This window comes from Cyprinodon tularosa, unplaced genomic scaffold (assembly GCF_016077235.1).
Source record: "Cyprinodon tularosa strain WSP-4 unplaced genomic scaffold, ASM1607723v1 ctg369, whole genome shotgun sequence".
Classification (NCBI taxonomy): Eukaryota; Metazoa; Chordata; class Actinopteri; order Cyprinodontiformes; family Cyprinodontidae; genus Cyprinodon; species Cyprinodon tularosa.
In genome coordinates this window covers 815,328-836,664 of record NW_024039084.1, presented here as the reverse complement: position 1 = coordinate 836,664, position 21,337 = coordinate 815,328, and the positions used below count along the sequence as shown (strand labels likewise).

General features: G+C 39.0%; 1 protein-coding gene across 1 annotated transcript in view; it reads left to right on the top strand.

Moving 5' to 3' along the window:
- The window catches only part of LOC119790590 (thyrotropin-releasing hormone-degrading ectoenzyme-like), a 247,636-nt gene that overhangs the window by 124,508 nt on the left and 101,791 nt on the right, over positions 1-21,337 (top strand). The window contains exon 5 of the mRNA XM_038296194.1: positions 9,043-9,197. Within this exon, the coding sequence (XP_038152122.1) occupies positions 9,043-9,197 (155 nt within the window). The remainder of the gene's footprint in view (positions 1-9,042; positions 9,198-21,337) is intronic.

Below are 21,337 nucleotides of genomic sequence, written 5' to 3'. Positions count from 1 at the left end.
TCAATCATTTCACTGCAGCATTTTTCTGTGTGTCTAGTAGGTTAGGTGGTGAACCTTAAGTTGATCCAAGCTAGCTTGAGGTAACAAATGCCAAAGTATGAAGTTCCCCTTCCAGCTGGTTCCTGGTTACTTTTACTGAACTAGTAAAGAAACTAATCCGTTAACAGAAGTGTTTTAATTCAGTTTATTAAACATTAATGATTCAATCATTTGAAGTACGGATTTATGAAGGACATAACACTAATCCACACCCAGCCACTGGGGAGCTTTTTAATTACCTCAGTGAGCTCCACCATAGTCATGGGATCCCACCCTCCCCAGTCTTCACACTCTGCCTCCTCAATGGAGGACCCATATGTTGCATTTTAGTGCAGGTTTCCTCTTTCACTTTATAAAACTCTGATAACTCTGATGAATAAAATTCTCAAGGTTTTTCTCAGGCTAAATATTTATAAATAAAACAAAAAATTTAGAATTTAGGGCTTTGAATTATTTATTTCAGTATTTTTTTAAGGTGGAGTGATTATGCATCATAATGCTACACAAGTTTTTAAAGCCAATAACTGGTAGCACAAGTTTGAGTTTTCTATGAACATTCTCTAATCTATGTTTGGTCACTTAGAGCAATTAAAAAGTATGATCAGCTCAATTATACATTTACACAATTATACAAGCAGCGCAAGTGATGTTTAGACGCTGTCGTCGGACAACATCCAGTAATTTATAAATGTTTTAAGTCGGGTTGGGTCCAGATTAGCCAGCAGGTGGGTCCGGATCCAGACCCTGGTCCGATAATCCGTGACCTCTGATCTAGAAGAGCAGCCATACTGCCAGATTCAGACCAAAGGTAATCAGTTGGCGTCTCAAGAAACAAGCCAGGAACTAAGCATGCAAAAACTGAACACGCCAACAAAACCATTGAGGCTTTCCACAGAGGTTCTGACCAAGAAAGAGGGACCTGCTTTTGTAAAACTCCTTTAATTTGGATTGTATCCCCTTGGTTTTGGTTTATTGTGTTGGACTGAGCTGTTTGGACAAGCATGTTTCAAAGACTTGAGTTGAAACTTTGAAGCATTTGGTATGGTAGAGGTACCATTATGTTGAGTGAGATAATAAACTGCTGAATGTAACTACTATAATACATAATCAGAGTACAGCTTGATAACACACCTTTAAGCCTGTGTTTTTAAGTCTTTTTTGTATACTATTACCATACATGAATATTGGGAAAATCCAATATAAAATCCAAATGTTTTATTGAGTAACTCTTGCTTTTTGTTGCATAATCAGTTCCACCCTGGAAAAGGATGGTTTGAAAGATTAAATATGGCATTTCTGTCCATGACGGGTGGATGGAAATGTCTCACCAGAGCTTTAAACGTCTAAAAAGATTGTAGCTGTCTCCTCATGTCTGCATTTCTTAATGAAATGGCTACGATGAAGGGAAGTCCTCCGAGGCTGACTGGACCTGAGCGAAACGACTGAGTAACTGCAGAAGAATATCGACAGAGCGAGGAGTGAATCTAATTTATTTCACATGTCTGTGTGTTGTGGGACGCGGGGACCTCCTGAAGGCTCGCTCTGCTGTGAAAATGAAGCGATTCATTTCCTTTTGATTTAGATGTCTGCAGAGTATAATGTCTCATTTGCATGTTTCACCTAAAACCCAACAACTGATTTGCATTCCCCTGAAGTTACAACAATCAAATTTCCGTTCCCCCTCCGTCGGCCAATCAGTTCTGCTGTCTGAGCCTCACTCATGTGGGTAATAAGCTGTCAGCCAATCACATTCCAGTCTTGGAAGTTCAAGTTTTGTAGTAATGTGTTTATCATACCTTACTTTGCATCAGCTGCTGTGTCTCTTTTTCTACGCTCCGGCTCTTCCAGGTTGGGATGATTCTGTAACACTGTTCGTGCTGCATTGTTTTTAAATCAGTCATTTAATTCTCCAGACATTGTTAAGCAATTTTAAATTGTCAAACACTAGCTTAGGTAACATGTTTCTGTATTAATAACCAATGGGGAAACATTTGTCTGATTCTCTCCTTAGATTAAAAGGTTGCAAAGAGAAGAAGAATCCCTAAGCAGTACCCTTATTTAATTCAATAATACTTTATTAATCCTAAAGGGAAATTCAGTTTCAGTACATATTAGCTCATTACACATTTTTGCTAGGAGTAGATGGAGCCTAATGGTTGTCCTGGCAACCAAGGGATGCCCCACTGTGCTGCGCTTTTACCTCCCTTATGATCCACCTCACTGTGTGATGGAAATATATCTTTATTTCTTTTTCCAGCCAGGCAGCCGATTTGCTCAGAGACAAACTAATCCGCTTCATATCCTTTTATAGCCACAGGGAGACAAAAACAGGATTACTCATTAAAACGGCCTGATCAGTTTATTCAAACCCTTCAGTTACATTTAAAATGGGATTTTTTTTTTATGTATGAGGAGATATTCTCATCTTAAAGGTTGGAATTTTCTAAATTTTCAGCAAAAGTTAGAGCTATTAGTGGAGTACTAAAAGTGTTTTCTGCGCGCACTGATCTGTGTGGAACCATTTTCAATACTGTTTCAGTGATGGTGTAGGTACCAGATCTGGTCGTGGCCCTGCCCCTTCTTTTGATGTCAACATATGGCAACTCCACTCGGAAAAACTTGATCGCATCCGTTTCTTAAGGATCAAATCTCTTTTGAAGTCTAAAAATGTTATTACTTATATTTGCTTTTAATTTACATTTTAGTAGCAAATTAATGTACCCAAAAGTGGAAAACAATCATTGTCAGTCTTGAGGAAACCGCTGCATTCTAAGACTGAGCTCTGCCATTTAACAAGGTGACAAAAAACTTATCAGCTAATTTTTATTCTTTTTATCAAAGTTGTAAGGAAATCATATTTAAATGTTAAATCATTCTGGCTTAAACATATACATGTACTCTTTATCAAACCATATTGTTCCAAAATTTAGAAAATTTCTATAAAAAAAAAATTGCTCTCTTAAAATTTGTGTTTTTTCTTCATTATGTTATGCAGGTCAGTTAGTTATACGTCAGCCTGAACACATAAATTCAGCCAATCACATATCAACGTTCATCTGTCAATAAATTTTTTTCGGTCATAGCCTCTTGTTTCATATGTCGCAGCTAATATACAGGTTAAAATAATACATAAGAATAATTTCCTTTCCCATTGAGTTCCGTCCCAGTGTTCACGGGGATGGACGTCTGTGTCTTCAGCAGGCGTAGAGCTAACAGAACTGGCAGCGTTGCAAGTCAAGGGCTCAAACATGTACGGCTGTAAACCTTCTACACCAAACCAAGCTTCTGCCGCCCTGGCGTCCTCTTCCACAACATCTTCATCCCGCTTTCCTCCTCTAAATAAAAAAATGTATGACGGAGGAGACTCATCCATGACCTCCGACACTAAACTCTCCTCCTCTTGCATGTTTCCTCTGTCCATAGCGTTCCTTGACAGTGTCGTTTCTAAGTCACCAATTTAGTGCTACTTGGTCCCAATGGAATTTCCCATTGGGAATCTACTAAAACCTAAGTTGCTAACTGGTTAGCAAGACGCTTTCGACAAACCAGTCACAACCAAACTGCTTTCAAACCTTCCAACACAACAATCCTGCCCCCTTGATAAACGACCAATGACATTTACTTTATTCACTTGTATACAAGTCGTGCACCACTCGGGAGAATTCAGAAATGCGATGGTTGAAACAGCTGTTTCCCTACAACTTAAAGATGTGAGGGCAGGGGAGGAAAAAAAATAACTTTCATAGAGATTATAGACAAATAAATCCGTTATTCTTCTTGTAGAAAACAAACAGTTGTTGTTGGCACAAGTTTAAAAATACTGTGGCTTAATATGGCTAACTGAATGAGCTAAATGAGGCTAACCTGTTTGCTACTGAGCACAGCTAGCTACAGCGCTACCCAGCCCTCCCCCTTTATATCATGGTCTTACAGTTACTTTGTTCACCATGAACAGATTTTTTTTTCAGATTTGTTATTGATCAGGTAAAACTTCATTGGTCATTAGACAGGCAAATACTACGGATGCTCCGGACTTTGACAGTGCTTGATGTTACTATCGTTGTCTGGGCAACCACAATGTTTGAGCAGATCTGACCACCCGAGCAGATCTGGTACCAACACCGGCAGCTGCAGAACTCTGCTTTGAAATGCAACAAAAAAGAAAACTCCTTTAGGTTGGCCCTCAACACACAGCGGTGTCTTGTGTCAATGTCCTCCAGGCACGTTGTCTGGATTATTAGTTTACCAGGAATCGAGGGGATACCAAGATCTGGGAATCCAGATTGTTCTTAATGTCTTAACAGCCATGGTAATCAACCAGTGTAGATCCAAAGCTTTGATCAAAACTCCATTCACCTTCAAATGCTCCTTGTTTCATTACATTCCAACCAGAACACTAAATTGAGTTTTTGTGTGAGGTGGAAGGAAGAATATTTTATTTATTTCCGGCCCTCTGTAATCAGATACCCAAGGAGAAAAATATAATTTAAAAGTGTTTATTCTGAATGTAAATGCGGCCGTTATCTTTCACCACTCTAATTTTATGGCTAAAGTCTCCATAAAGCATAGGCTGCTGGTTGAATGGGAGGCATTTTCTGTCCTACCGTCACAAACGTAAACCTCGGATCACACTAGGATTGAACTGTCTAGCAGCAAAACTGCATTTGGGAACAGAGCCAGAACACACTGTAGAGTGTGGTGGGGGATCTGTGATGCTTTGGGCTGTTTCAATCTGGTTAAGCCAGGAAGATGTTGCGTTTTTCGCTCTGCTGTCAATCATTATGTTTTAATATCATTTGTTAAAAGTCTTTTTTTTGTTTTTACAGAATTAAATAAAAATGTTTGACTTTTCAACATCTTTCATTAAGAGATTGTGCTGCAGCTATAAGAATGTTTTCTTATATTTTAAGGTTTTCCTGCATTTCAGCCACAGGTGAACATAAATCTCTTCATTCATGATCTCACAGCCCGTTCCCCTCTTCCCTGCCATCAGTAACCCGATGACATCCGCTAAAAGTCAACTCAGTAAATCTGCACCGTTTTCAGCAGGCGGTGACATTTGTCTCCTGGTGATAACACCTGATCAGTTTATCGGATAAATCTTTCTTAAAGGTTGAGGAGAGGCTTATCTGAGAGATTAACACTTTCCTTTGGCCGTCATCAAACAGAAGCAGCATCAGCTCCGCTGGAGATTTTTTAGAGTCAGTTTTTGTGTCCTGGGAGAATTTAAAACTTCCTCCCGAACGTCGGAACAGGATTAAACGTCTGTGAGGCTGACAGCAGCTCAGATTAAATCTACGTCTCACAGTCTGTATTTTTTATTTTTTATTTTTTTATGAGGTTCAGCCTTAAACAGCTGGAAGTTAACACCTGCAGTGTGTTTTTCTTCATCTAGAGCAGCTCCTTTACATCTGGAATGAGATGGGAAAACAGATGAAGGGTCTGAGACTTTATATCAGACCTAAAGATCTGAAATCAGCAGCAGTTGTTTAATGGGGGATCAATTAACCAAGTGCAACATTATTGTAGAGAGACAGGTCTGTGAATAAAAACTGTTTATTTAGTTTACTCAACTTTTTAAGAAATGTTTCTCTGTTTAAGCAGGGCTCCTTGTCATGATCTGCCCTGAAGGCTGACCTAAATTCTCACTTCACTCACCTGCCGAACCCTCCCCGCTCTCTAATTACCATTCATCTTATCCACCTGCTCCTTCTTCTTTATATAGAGTTCAGCCCAGCTATCGGGGCCAGATCATTACGAATGTTTGTTTTGAGTTTCAGGTTCAGATTGAGATCATGGCTTATTTCCATGGTTAATGTTCCCATTCACGGAGGCCAGTGTTAGAGAGGGTTTTTGTTTTGTCTTTTCCCTGATTGTGTCCTTGGTCTTATCCTCTGAGTGTGCCCCCGTTCCAGTTTTGGCTGACAGGAGGGAGCAACTTTAAAGTTCTGCAGTTCTCCTGGTACCTCGTCTTGTCTCTGCCTCTCAACTGCTGAGCCTGCTTGTCTGAATCCAAACATGTCTTCCTGAATTCTCTTTTTGGGTCTTGGAAACCTGAACCTGCCTTAATTCTCTGTGGAATTTTGGAACCCCCGATCTGCCTGTTCCGGTTCTGATCGGAACTCCTGGTTGCGCTAAGGACTCCTGGATCTCAGAACTGTCCTGTTCTGATATCTTTCCCTTTACCTGGCTTTACCCTGGGGAGCTTAGCGCCCAGTGTTTTCCTGGGCAGTACATTGACTGAATCCTATCTCATTCGAGAGGATGGACTGAACAGTTAAACCAGAGTGATGGGCGCTCTCCCTGCCTCCCCCACAGCTGCTGCATATCTGCTGATCCACAACTCTGCGTTTTGTTTTTTTGTGTTAATAAACGTTTTGGAATTTTCCAACTGTCTTTCCTTGAATACTGGGTCCTGGTGTCTGGTTTTATAACAGTCTTTCTTTTGCTGTTCACTGGTTTGTGAGTCGTTCGGGCTGCAATAGAAACTTAGCTTCAGTTTTAAATATGTTTTATTTTTTCTGGTCCTTAAAAGTAGAGCTAGGAATTAATAAAACCCAACTTATATCAGTTCCTTTCTTCGAGAAGCAGCCCCTGAACTTTTCTGAGAGGACAATTAAAACTTAATTTTGTTTCTTTTCTTTTTTAAATCTACTTTCTCTCGGTTTAATTGCTTCTGATATCAGCATTTCTTATTTTAAGCTCACACTGAGACCCTCGCTGTTCTCACTCATTTATCAGGAGAGAAAAAAAATCCACCTCTTTTTTCTGAAACACTGATGAGTTCCTGTTACAGCGAGAAAGCCAATTTTCACCTTTCCACCTCCTTCCTTTTTACCCCCCCTCTCTCGTCTTTAATCAAATACCCGCCCTGAAAGAAACACTTTCTCCTCCTGGGTTTGTTTCTTCACTTCACTTTGAACAACCTTTCTGAAAAACAAATTCATTTTCATCTTTAATTTTTTTCCTTCTAAAACAGGAAGTCGTAATTTAGTTGTTTGAAAAGAGGGGTGTGGAGACCCCCCCAGGACCATGTCGGCACTCATTCTGCAGATTCATCATCAGGATATTTACAGCCGCTCTATTCTTTCATCACACGCCCTTTGCACCTCTTCTTCTTCTGAATTAGTCAAACTGCTGTTGAAAGATGTAAATATTTCCCATAATGTAATTAATGCTTCCTGAAATAATCACTGTTACTATCATCAGATTTGTGGAGAAATATTTTTACAGATTTATCCTTATAAAAGAAGTGTTAAGATGCTAGTATCTAATTAACATAAAGTGGATTCATGTTTATATTTGATAGGAAAAGTATAACACCCTTGAAATGTCTAGTTTCCTAATGTTCTAGTCTTTTAAATGATCTGCTGTTTGCTTTAAATCAGCCAGGGCTTTGACTAGGCCAATCCAAAACCGTCTGTACATTTTGTTCCTGTTGGAAAACCCAGGATCTGACGGCTGGCTGTTTTCATTCAGGATTTTCTGAAGGAAAACAGAACTCATCCTTTTGTTGATTTTGTGTTCAGATCTGAGGTTCTTCTAGCTTTCTTCAACTTTCCAAACTACTTATATATGCTAAGGTTTTGTTAGCAGTTTGGAAATGAAACCAGAATATTTAATTTGTCATTAAATCATAGAAAATGTCATATTTTCACAAAGTTTAAATGTGAAAGGTTTATCTCAAAACCTCTTTTGTTTGTTTTTTGTCTAATTAAGGTTTAATTTAACCTAAAACATTAAAGTCTGATAAAAAAAAAAAAAAAATCGGTTTGATTCAGTTTTTTTTTTAATACAATAGGAATTAACTACTACAGTTTTACTGGCGTTTAACTTGATATCTAAAAGATTTCTGCCTGCCTGCACAAATTATCTAATGTTTGATTTCAGGTAAATCTGCCTTCATTAGGATAAGAAAACCTTTATGTTCACCATCTTATGGTTTAGGATATAAAAACCTCACCGGCTTTAGAAAAAAGCCAGGATTGGGAATCAACCAAAGATATCATTTATGTTTGAAACGCAGATTTTAAAGGAAGAAAAACAATTTAAAGATTCTAATCAACTCTAAAGCTGCACAATATTTATAACTGGAATTTTATAAATATTGTAAGAGTAATGTAAACCTAAAAAGCTGGCTGGATGCAACATATAATAATATATAATATCATCTACCTCTAAAGCAAGTTTAAGTTTTGCAGGTAAGCTTTTATCATACAGTATTAAGTAAAAAAAAAACAACTTCACTAAAAATATGCACTGCACATCCTAACCCCTTCTCTGCAACATTATGGTCCGCTACAAAATGATTAACATGAGGTGGCAACCAATGAGAAGAGATTTAAAATGATGGGCGGAGCTAATGGCTAGAAGTCCCTCCTGGCCGGATGTTGTTGTGCAGGAGCTAATAGATATCAGATCATATATTACATGTTTTTTATATACTCCTTAATAGAACATAATCTTGGAGAAAAGCTTATATTTGCACCCATTACATACTTACTGATGCTAAACACAATGTTAACAATTAAACACACATGTTATGTTTATCTATAGAGTGGCCTATCTATTAAACATGTTTGAACTGCTTGGTTTAAGTTTGATTAAACTCACATAGCCACTAAAAAACTAGGAGGTCTGCATTTTAAAATTAGCTGTAGCTGTAATATGGCAGCCATCTGGTTTCTAAGTGGCCTGGAAAACTTCCCTCCACTTCCTTCAGTCTCTCTCCTGTAAAACCATCCCTCTCATTTTCCAGCTGCTGTTCTTCTTCCTTCTCTCTCCATCTTTCCTTGGTGCAAAGCATTGTGTTGGGCAGATATTTACCGAGTTGTCTAGAAAGCTTCGTAGGTCCGTGTTGCAGGCTGTTAAAATGACGCATGTGTTTAATTTTAAACCAGAATGGGATCTGCTCTGTTAGCAGTCATCCTGTCAGAGGATGGCCTCCTTTTTATTAAAGACAAACCTCTTTAACAGGAAGCTGTTTCTTCTCTGTGTTTACAGACCTGCTGGCTGTGCCTAAACATCCCTACGCCGCCATGGAGAACTGGGGGCTCAGCGTCTTCGTGGAGCAGAAGATCCTGCTGGACGCCGAGGTTTCCTCATCGTCCTATCAGATGGAGCTCACTATGGTGGTCGTCCATGAGATCTGTCACCAGGTAGGCGGAGTCTGGTCTCTAGGTTTTGTTTAATTAAAGGTGAAGGACAGAGAAGGAGCTTCGTCTCTGGAGCGTAATTTTCAGCGGCCGTGATGAAGGATGGCTCTGTAGCTGTAGTGAGAGAGGAATAGGTGCTTTAAAGTTGAAAGAGGGTGAACACGATAAACGCAATTAGGGATAAGTGGGGAGAAACAGGAGCATATTGAGGAGAGATTGGCAAAATGATTGGGAAGGTGATAAAGAAGTTGAAAACAGAGCTATAAGAAGAATGATCAGGATAGTAGGAGAGGAACTTATAGATAAAAAGAAAAAATGGGAAGTAAAAGAATGATAACGGTGACAAAGCTGAGATGATTGAGGTGGAAAGGGGTTTTAATGAATGAGGAGGGTTAGGAAGATAAAACTTGATCAGAAGGAGGTCAGAGGTTTGCTTTAGGAGACGCTTTGCTCCTTTGATTGAACAGATTAACTTCATTTTTATGGCCTTAATCTTGTTTTTCTGCTACGGCTCTGATGTCGGGGGTCTGGGAAGACGGCTCTCTATACCGGCTGTGATTGGTTCAGATCACCCGGAGTTCAGCTTTTAGGAATCCTGCTGCTCTTTTTAGTTTTCCTTGTCAGGAAAATGCAAAGATCAAATCAGAAGAACATTTTATCTTGAGTCTAACATAAAACAATAAAGGAATAAACTGACTTTAAGAATTAAGTAGGTTGTTTAGAAATCTATGAAGGGAGCTGGGGAGCTATGGAGACCAAAGCGGCCCAGGAAGAAAAGTTCAGCAGCCACTACCTTCACTGATAAAAGCTAAAAATAAACATTTTAATGTATTTTGGAAAACGATCAAATACATCTGGTTTTAGTCCTATTTTATTTCCTCTTTTTTTTAAATACCCGACGATAATCTGCTGAAACCAGTTTATTTTAAGAGTACAGATAGTTTTAGATTAAACTATAGATCAGTCTCGCTACCCTCTGAAACCGATCCGTGCCGAGTTCGGACCGAGCTTGGATCAGTTCTTTTGACCATTTACAAATCCCTCTAGCACGGTTCCTCGCCTCCTATTGGCGGTTCACCATACTACAGCTCTCAAGGCTGGAAATACACAAATAAAATGGCGGCTCCCCTAACATTCAGGAACTTATGTGCCTGGACAGCGCCTTCCACCCCAATTTAAATGAGAGCCTCAGTCTCTGCATCATCCCAGGTTGCACCACGCTCTTTTTATGCCATTTATTGTTAATAGGCCTAGAGGAAGTTTGTGTTGTGAACAGGTGAAAAGATCAGTGAATTGCAAAGCCAAACACGGCGGAAAACCTGCCAAATGAGTCAGCTGACTGTAAATAGGAGATGACGTGGTTTCCTCATACTCTCTTTGTTATCAGAGAACTAAGCCACAGATTAACTTTGCCGAGCCCTACTGTTGAACTAGTACTAGATTTTGCACGGTTCTGTTGAGTCTGGCACGGTCCGGTTCAGTTGCGTTCCTTTTACACTCCACAGTTAGCTTGGTTACCGCACTCAGGGCCGGATCTATCAAAGGTTTGCGTGTATAAAAACGTGAGCTATTTCACTGCGCATGCTAAAAAATGTACAAACTGAACTATCAACAACGTGCTAAAAGGATTTGGTCTTTAAAACGTGCTAAATAGCGCCTCTTATCCATTTAGTACTTTTTCTGCAATGAATATGCAATATGGGGCGTTTACACGCAAAAGTGTGTCTTGTGGGAGGAGAACATGTAAATATATTAATTTAGCACTCGCAAAGTGATTTATCAAACCTGAAAGCAATTTTGCTAACGGTATCTGACTCTATATTTAACACGTTTCAAAAGAAGGTGCAAATGGTCTGTATGCGCAATTGCGCACACATGGCAGCGGTTATTGTCGCAAGAAGGAGACATCGAAATGAAGCAAACCATGGTTCAGCCCCTCGCGCAAAATTCCAGTTTGCGAGCCCAATTTACTGCATGCAAAATTGGATCTTGATCAATCCGGCCCTGAGACTGTTCTCATTACAGTTTTAAAAGGGTAGTGTAAATGGATCTTTAGTGTTTTGCTCATTTAACCAGAATGTCTTTTCCTTACAAGCAGCCAGACTTTCAGGCAATCTTGAAACTGATCAGGATGAGAAGTTCTGCTGACCCCTGAGGGTCCACTTAGCTTAACAGGTTTTTTACTATTCAGGATTTAAAAGTTGGAAGAAGTCTGGTTTGGGTCATTTTATTTTTGGGTTCATAAGAGCATCAAGTCTAAAGCTTTGAAGATATGATTGAATGGATTAATATGCTTCGTTTAGTGGTTCAGTTTGATCATTCTTACAATCAGCTGCAGAAAATATAAAACTTCAGTTCCTTAGAGCAGCTCTAGTTTGGATTTGAGTACAAATAAGGAGCTGGATCATCATTACTTTACCAGAATTCCTCTGTTTCAGGAAATAAGCTGTGAGTGGTTTAGCAGACAGTCCTGCTGATCCCCACCTCAGTGTTACTGCTGACTTGTTAACCCGGGCATTGCAGGAGAGGTGCTGCAGCTCTGCAGAGAGCAGAAAACGTCTTTGTTCTGATTGGAGCGGAGGATGTGATGATTCCTCCCTGTGGTCCTTAACAATCAGTCTGAACATCTTGTTTCCCTCTTAAAGTGCTGCTCTGATGGCTGTTTTCTGACACTGAAGATGCTCTCTGAGCAGATTGGGTCCATAAAGGGGAGGATCCTCTGCTGCTTTGATAGATGTCCTCATGGTCTGAGGGCTGCTTTAAAGCCCCGCAGAGATGGATCCTCTGATGAACTGAAGCCTCTTCTGAAGGCTCAGATGAAGCCATTTGTCCTTTATAGTTTTCGGAGGTTGGTCACATAAGGTCCATTAGTTCTAAATGATTCTAAGCTATTATGATGCATTTAAGTCCTTCTGGTACAATGATTAAAGTTAGACTTAATTTAAAAGGTTTTAAATGTTTGCTATACAGGTGCTGGTCATAAAATTAGAATATCATGAAAAAGTAGATTGATTTCAGTAATTCCATTTAAAAAGTGAAACTTGTATATTATATTCATACATTACATATAAACTCATATATTTCAGATGTTTATTTTGTTTAATTTTGATGATTACAAATGACAACAAATGAAAATCTCAAATTCATCATATCAGAAAATTAGAATATTACTGAAGACCAATAAAAACAAAGGATTTATAGAAATGTTGGCCAACTGAAAAGTATGAACATGAAAAGTATGAGCATGTACAGCACTCAGTATTTAGTTGGGCCTCCTTTGGCCTGTATTACTGCAGCAATGCGGCGTGGCATGGAGTCGATCAGTCTGTGGCACTGCTCAGGTGTTATGATAGCCCAGATGCTCTAATAGTGGCTTTTAGCTCTTCTGAATTGTTGGGTCTGGTGTATTGCATCTTCTTCTTCACAATACCCCATAGATTTTCTATGGGGTTAAGGTCAGGAGAGTTTGCTAGCCAATTAAGAACAGGGATACCATGGTCCTTCAACCAGGTACTGGTAGCTTTGGCACTGTGTGCAGGTGCCAAGTCCTGTTGGAAAATGAAATCTGCATCTCCAAAAAGTTGGTCAGCTGCAGGAAGCATGAAGTGCTCTAAAACTTCCTGGTATGTGGCTGCGTTGACCCTGGACCTCAGAAAACACAATGGACCAACACCAGCAGATGACATGGCACCCCAAACCATCACTGACTGTGGAAACTTTACACTGGACTTCAAGCAACGTGGATGAAGTGCCTCTCTTCTTTTCCTCCAGACTCTGGGACCTTGATTTCCAAAGGAAATGCAAAATTTACTTTCATCAGAGAACATGACTTTGGACCACTCACCAGCAGTCCAGTCCTGTTTCTCTTTAGACGCTTCTGACGCTGTCTGTGGTTCAAGAGTGGCTTGACACAAGGAATGCGACAGCAGAAACCCATGTCTTTCATACGTCTGTGTGTGGTGGTTCTTGAAGCACTCACTCCAGCTGCAGTCCACTCTTTGTGAATCTCCCCCACATTTTTGAAGGGGTTTTGTTTCACAATCCTCTCCAGGGTGCGGTTATCTCTCTTGCTTGTACACTTTTTTCGACCACATCTTTTCCTTCCCTTCGCCTCTCTATTAATGTGCTTGGACACTGAGCTCTGTGAACAGCCAGCCTCTTTAGCGATGACCTTTTGTGTCTTGCCCTCCTTGTGCAAGGTGTCGATGGTCGTCTTTTGGACAACTGTCAAGTCAGCAGTCTTCCCCATGATTGTGTAGCCTATAGAAGTAGACTGAAAGACCATTTAAAGGCTTTTGCAGGTGGTTTGAGTTAATTAGCTGATTAGAGTGTGGCACCAGGGGCCATCAATTTTGAACCTTTTCACAATATTCTAATTTTCTGATATGATGAATTTGAGATTTTCATTTGTTGTCATTTGTAATCATCAAAATTAAACAAAATAAACATCTGAAATATATGAGTTTGTATGTAATGTATGAATATAATATACAAGTTTCACTTTTTAAATGGAATTACTGAAATCAATCTACTTTTTCATGATATTCTAATTTTATGACCAGCACCTGTAGTTAATACATCGATAAACTCTTATTTCTTTTTTGGGTTTTTTTCTATATGCATGTTTTGGAATAAAACTTCCTGTTAGAATATCCTGAAATTGCTCCAAAAATATTGATTTTAATTTGTTAACATGTGTAAAGGTGCTTTCTACATGTGACTTTTTTTCCTAAAGTTTGCAGACTCCTTTGAATTGCTTCTTTTTTTGTTTTCCTTTTGTTTTGTTGTTCTTTTTTGTAATTTATATCTCTAAGATGGGGAGTCTTGAAGTCCTGTTAAACCAGTTGTTCTAAACCTTTTTTGAGGTCCCGAACCCACCAGTTTCATATGCGCATTCACTGAACCCTTCTTTAGTGATAAAATATAATTTTTGTTTTTTCAAATTCAAGACATAGATATATGTATTTTACTGGTTTAACAATTAAACCCTATTAGTGATTATCAGTTAGGCACCAAAGCATTTATGACACTTAAATTATTAAAATATTATTAAAATAATTCATAACCTAAATGTATTTATTTATTAAGTTATATGATATAGAATCCATATTAATAAAGAATCGTATACAAATGTTCTCATGTTCTCAAATGTTTCAGGTTTTAGCAGAACTTCTGATTTACATTGATATTCCCGAGACTTAATACACATACAGCAAAAACATCTATTTGTTATGGTTCTCATTTGTTGTGACTCTGAGTTTTCTGTTATCAGTTGTTTTGTTTTTATTTTCCATCAAATTCAAGCATTCTTTAGTTGCTCTCTGTCGCCCCCTTGTGATTGGTTTCTTTCCCCTTGGATTCCCTCTTGCCAGTTCCAGCCACACCTGCTCCCCATTCAGCTCGTTAGTCCATCCTTTGTTCTGTTCTCCTAAATACTCCACCTCTGCAGTCACTCAGTGCTGGTTCCTTCTCAATGCTGTACTCATCTTCTCAGCTCATCTCCCCGTGGCTCCTCGGACTCCTTTTTCCCCTTGATGTCTCCATGGTTTTTGGTTTGTTAAAGTTTTTAGTTAGATTTCTGGATTTTTACCTGTCAGAACTCTCTTTGCTTCACTCGGCTCTGCATCTACAGGTGCTGGTCATAAAATTAGAATATCATGAAAAAGTAGATTGATTTCAGTAATTCCATTTAAAAAGTGAAACTTGTATATTATATTCATACATTACATACAAACTCATATATTTCAGATGTTTATTTTGTTTAATTTTGATGATTACAAATGACAACAAATGAAAATCTCAAATTCATCATATCAGAAAATTAGAATATTACTGAAGACCAATAAAAACAAAGGATTTATAGAAATGTTGGCCAACTGAAAAGTATGAACATGAAAAGTATGAGCATGTACAGCACTCAGTATTTAGTTGGGCCTCCTTTGGCCTGTATTACTGCAGCAATGCGGCGTGGCATGGAGTCGATCAGTCTGTGGCACTGCTCAGGTGTTATGATAGCCCAGGTTGCTCTAATAGTGGCTTTTAGCTCTTCTGAATTGTTGGGTCTGGTGTATTGCATCTTCTTCTTCACAATACCCCATAGATTTTCTATGGGGTTAAGGTCAGGAGAGTTTGCTGGCCAATTAAGAACAGGGATACCATGGTCCTTCAACCAGGTACTGGTAGCTTTGGCACTGTGTGCAGGTGCCAAGTCCTGTTGGAAAATGAAATCTGCATCTCCAAAAAGTTGGTCAGCTGCAGGAAGCATGAAGTGCTCTAAAACTTCCTGGTATGTGGCTGCGTTGACCCTGGACCTCAGAAAACACAATGGACCAACACCAGCAGATGACATGGCACCCCAAACCATCACTGACTGTGGAAACTTTACACTGGACTTCAAGCAACGTGGATGAAGTGCCTCTCTTCTTTTCCTCCAGACTCTGGGACCTTGATTTCCAAAGGAAATGCAAAATTTACTTTCATCAGAGAACATGACTTTGGACCACTCACCAGCAGTCCAGTCCTGTTTCTCTTTAGCCCAGGCAAGACGCTTCTGACGCTGTCTGTGGTTCAAGAGTGGCTTGACACAAGGAATGCGACAGCAGAAACCCATGTCTTTCATACGTCTGTGTGTGGTGGTTCTTGAAGCACTCACTACAGCTGCAGTCCACTCTTTGTGAATCTCCCCCACATTTTTGAAGGGGTTTTGTTTCACAATCCTCTCCAGGGTGCGGTTATCTCTCTTGCTTGTACACTTTTTTCGACCACATCTTTTCCTTCCCTTCGCCTCTCTATTAATGTGCTTGGACACTGAGCTCTGTGAACAGCCAGCCTCTTTAGCGATGACCTTTTGTGTCTTGCCCTCCTTGTGCAAGGTGTCGATGGTCGTCTTTTGGACAACTGTCAAGTCAGCAGTCTTCCCCATGATTGTGTAGCCTATAGAACTAGACTGAAAGACCATTTAAAGGCTTTTGCAGGTGGTTTGAGTTAATTAGCTGATTAGAGTGTGGCACCAGGGGCCATCAATTTTGAACCTTTTCACAATATTCTAATTTTCTGATATGATGAATTTGAGATTTTCATTTGTTGTCATTTGTAATCATCAAAATTAAACAAAATAAACATCTGAAATATATGAGTTTGTATGTAATGTATGAATATAATATACAAGTTTCACTTTTTAAATGGAATTACTGAAATCAATCTACTTTTTCATGATATTCTAATTTTATGACCAGCACCTGTAGGTCCTAAGCAACCTAACCACCCATTGTTGACACTATTAGGCTTAAAGCTATGGAGTGAGTTTTGTTCCAATATTGTTGCAAGCAAAAAACAAATTAAATTTTGAATTTAAAAAACGCAAACGAGAAAGAAAACTTTAACAACCAACGTCTTTGCTGTTTCATGAAATTTCAATTCTCCAAATTTTTTTTTTCTTCTTTTTTTTCACAATATTTCAAATTCCTATTTTTCACATTAAGTTTTATAAATTGCATTCTTTATAAATTGTGTTTTCCGGATTATATTTTGTTGACTTCTGTGGTCAGACTTTCCTCTGGTGTGAGGAGCGAAGACGCATTTGTATTGGTCTGCTGGACATTAGCAACATTTTAACTGGTCAATATTCACATCAACAGGGCGAGGATTTGTATTGGGAATGTGATCTGCAAAACTCAGTTTAAAAAAAAAACTTAACCTTAAAAAAAAATGAAATTTGAAATCTGTACAACAAAAAATTAAGAAGTTAGAAAAAGTAAAAAAAAACTGATGAAAATGTAAAATATGAGAAAACGGCTAATTTTCAGTTTTTCATAGATTTTGTCAATAACGGTGAAAATTAACTCCATGAAATGACTGTTAAAATGCAAATAGAGTTTATTTACAGAGAAAAATGTAAATGTGTTTTAAAAAATTAGGTAAGACAGTCACCGCCATATGGTACAGTTTGTCAAACATTGCCATTCCTCTGTTTGTGATTAAATCATCTCCTTTAGAGGAAAGAAACCGTTGACTGCTTTAGGATAAAGAGTGAGGATGCTGCCAAAGAGTGAAGGCTTTTGTAAATAAGGCAGTAATTTTCTAATCAATGAAAGAAACAAAAAAAAGGCTTTTTCTCCTCAAGGACATAGCAGTGATGATGTGGAAAAAGGCTTTTAAACAGGATGTATTGCTGTGAGATAAACGTCAAACCAGATCTTTTTGTTTTTTTTAATTTAAAGCTTCTAAAATGATCTTATGACCTCCTGAAGTTACACGTTTCAGGTTTCCTCTAAACCATGTAGAAAAAAGTCCTGCAGAAATAAATAAACAGAGACTCAAAGTGTTTGTTTTCTTCTGGAGAACAGAAAACCTTTTCATCACTGAGCCCGAACGTGAGAAAAAATATTACAGATTCTCCCTCAGTTCTGGCAGATGATCCGTTTGGAGCCAGAGTGAACAGGACACGAGTCAGAACAACTCTGCATCCGGCACAAATGAGCTTTGTGTTTGTGGATCAGTTTCAAACGTCCTCGGGCTGCAGCACAGACAGCGATGCCGTTTCTACAGCAGAACATCAAAAAACACAAGAAGGAAAACACCGCCAAGCAGAAGGAAACACAAAGGTCCTTCTCTGAAAAGAGACAGAAAAGGAGCGTTAAGAATTAAGGCAGATGAGGAATGATGATGAGAAGAAGGGAGGACACAAAGAGGGAAGAGGGGATGAAGGGGACGTCTGCCGGCGCTAAGAGGAACCAGAAGGATGAGAGCAGACAGAAGGAGAGCACAGAGCTCTGAAAATGGCCTCTACTCCTCATTCAGTTTCCTGCAGAGCTCCACAAACATTCAGCATTTACTCAGTTAACTCACAGCTCCATGAGGATCACTGCAAGCTGTTAAAAAGGAAAAGTCTTCACACCCCTGAAACTCAGTCACTTTACAGCAAATCCAAGCACGGCTGACTGGTGTTTCATGTAAAACAGGATCTAAAAGAATGAAAGAACAAATAAAAGTTAAAAAAAAATAATAATAATGCTAGATATTTTTAAAATCTGAATCTGAAAAGTGTGGCCTGTATTTATATCAGCCTAATTGAACCTTGGATCCGCTGCAGGTCTTTAAACCTTTTTCTACAGCTTTGAAAAAGTAAAAAATCAGTAGTTCCTAAATTAAAAAACGCTGGATCAAAAGACTCACTTTCTTAACTAGATTTAGGCCCAGACTTTGACTAGGACATTCTAATAAATATCCTTTAATTTAAAGCATCCCTTTGGCTGTATGTCTGATGAGGTTGTCCTGCTGGAAGGTGAACTTCCAGCCCAGTCTTTCTGCCTTAATCCTAATTTCACTCAGATGTTATCCAGGGAAAAGATTATAGTTAACTAGTTAACTGTTGTGTCTAAAGGTTTTCATCTCAAAGTTCTGTAGTGGGGGTTAGACGATCCTTTAGCTTGTTCCCCAGTAGATGTTGATCTTGAAGCTTGCTCTCTTGGGCAAACCTGCAGCATTCTTCATAAGAAGAACCTCTCATGCAGACATTTTGGATCAAGAGAAACGTTCTTTCACCTGCAGTGATTCTCAGCTGCAGTTTCCTGCATCTTTGATGCTAAAGAAGCGGGTTTCCTTTTTCTTTAGGAGGTGTGAACACACTGATCTTTGTGTCTCGCCCTTTTTCATATAAATGCATTGCCCCTTTCAGTGTGCAGGAATGATCTTCAGCTAAATTATAACATTAAAGCTTTTATTCCTCGGGCTGAGAAGAGGATGAGATTTAATTTGTTTCCTCCGGCATGAATAGATCAGCGGTGTTAAATATTCGCTGAGAGGAACCTGGAAAAGGCTCTGAAGGCTAGCATCCATTTTTCATGCTCAGAACCTACAGACATGGCCTCATAAAAGTAGGGCTGGTTTCTGTTTGTGCTGCACCAGTGTTCGGTAAGTCAGCACAACGCTGGATGGGTTGGAAGGTCAACTTAGAAACTGCTCGTCTCAAACGCCATAGCACCTGCAGTGGGTTGATCATCAGGCTTCCATGCAGCGTTATGATGGTACGGATGAAACGCTCCAGCGTAAATCTCACTGTGCTTTACTGTGACTGAAGCATCTGCAGCTCCCATTAGCTCTGCTCCAGGATGTGGACTCACGCCGACATTTCTCTCTGCTGAGTCGGGATGAAGGGTAGCTTCAGGCTTAAGCTCACGTGCTGCTGAAACACACACTGAGTAGCAATATAAGGCACCAGAGTGGGTAATGCTCTAAAGTATATTAATCTTTCAAAACATTTCAAAGAAAAAGCACCAATGATTTTCCTCCTGTTCTGTTTTTTTATCTTCCTGAGTATTGTTCTTTAGTTGTTTGCTTTGTTTAGAGGACTGGACAGGAGGGAAAGGGGGGGTGGAGATGTTTTTGTGGAGCTCGAAGCTTCATTTTCTTCCTGAAGCCAGTCATCTAAAACACTTACAATGGGAAACGGCTGCAAGACGATCTCAATAACCTCCCTGTTCAGCTGAAAAAAAAAAACAAAACCAGAAAGTAACAGGAATGAGGTACGTCCTCCTATAGAGGAAAACAGGTTTCTGTTCGCTCTTGTCTTTGTGTAGAAGTTCATACGAGAACGACTTTTATTCATATGGGATCCAGAAAATGTCAAAAGGGATATCTCATTGTGATTTTTCTAAATGATCAAAATCAGCCAAATTTAGAGCAATCCGTTTTTAATGAATCGAAGATTTACACATCTCAACATATATTCATAAATGCATAACTAAATTCAGTATTAATGTTTGTCTTCATAGTTTCATTAACCTTTATGTCTTAATTAAAAGTCATGGGAAAACTCAAGGGAAACAATCTATTTAGGTTGCTTAAGACTCTTTATGCACACTAAGTGTTGTTGTTGAGTATGACTGGGTTATATCTGGGTTCCGATAAGCAGGAAAATGTTTGCAGTCAGCTTTACTTATAGTCTGAACACTATACAGGTACACAAACTCTGAAGAGTAACATGAAAATGATGCTGGTAGAGAAAAAAATAGTTTAGATCATAGTAGAAATGGTCCCTCCTAATGAAACGCCAGCCAAATGGCAGCTCACTATCCTCCAAATCCCAGCGAAATTCCCTCCAACTTCCAGCCACTGGAGTGACCCCCCCTCCTGCATATTTTTTTATGTAACACCACCCTTTCACTGAATTACAGGGTCTGACCAAGAGGTGACGTTTCTCTTTAGATGTTAATGTCCACAAATCATCACAGAAAGAATATTTTAGTACAAATATTTATGTTTATAAATTAATTGTAGGGGACCAGCAAAGGACCATCCAAGGGCCCAAACGAAGGAAATTGTCACAGTGGGGTGGAGGCTTGAAGAGACCAAATGCAGAGACTAAAGCGGAGGTGGTTTCTTGCAAGATTTCATTAACCAAAAAGGGAAAAAGAAGCAAAAAAACATTAAAAAATTAATTACACAAAATCCACAAAATACTGAAAACCAGGAATACTTAGAACAAGGGGGCAAACAAATGATGACAAACCAGCCAAGAGTGACTGAACAAGAGGGGGATACATGGGAGAGAGAAACAAAGACCAGGCTAATTAGCAGATTGGGAGCAGGTGTGAACAGAGGCAAGAAGGGAGCTAAGGAAAAAGAGACTGACACAAGAGGGCAAACAAGAAATATTTAAGAACTCAAATACAATCAAAAATAACTAGAACACAAAAATGTGAATTAGACCAATGAAAATTCAGAGGTTAAACTTGAACAGAACCAAAATGATGATGGGTTTATTCAAGAGAGACATGGCAGGAAAATTTGTCTTTTTTTCAGCAGAAAGTGCAAAGAACTGTATTTAGTTATGCACAAGTTACCAAGTTAGGCTCTATGACTGCTGGATGTGTTAATCACTGGGGTGGTAGCACCAGAATATGATGGTTGAAAACTACCATACAGAAGTTCTGAGGATTATTATTATTTCTGTTACCACTTGTTTCAGCCTCAGCAGTCTCCCATCATGGCTCAAATAGGGTCAGAGACTCGCTTTAGCTCAATCATGAACGGTTTTGGTCTTTTACAGCACATATTCTTCTTTATGATAGGATGGAAATACTGCAGATTCCACTTTGGATGCCTAACTACAATTAAAATTTGTTTGGATAAAATCCTCAAAA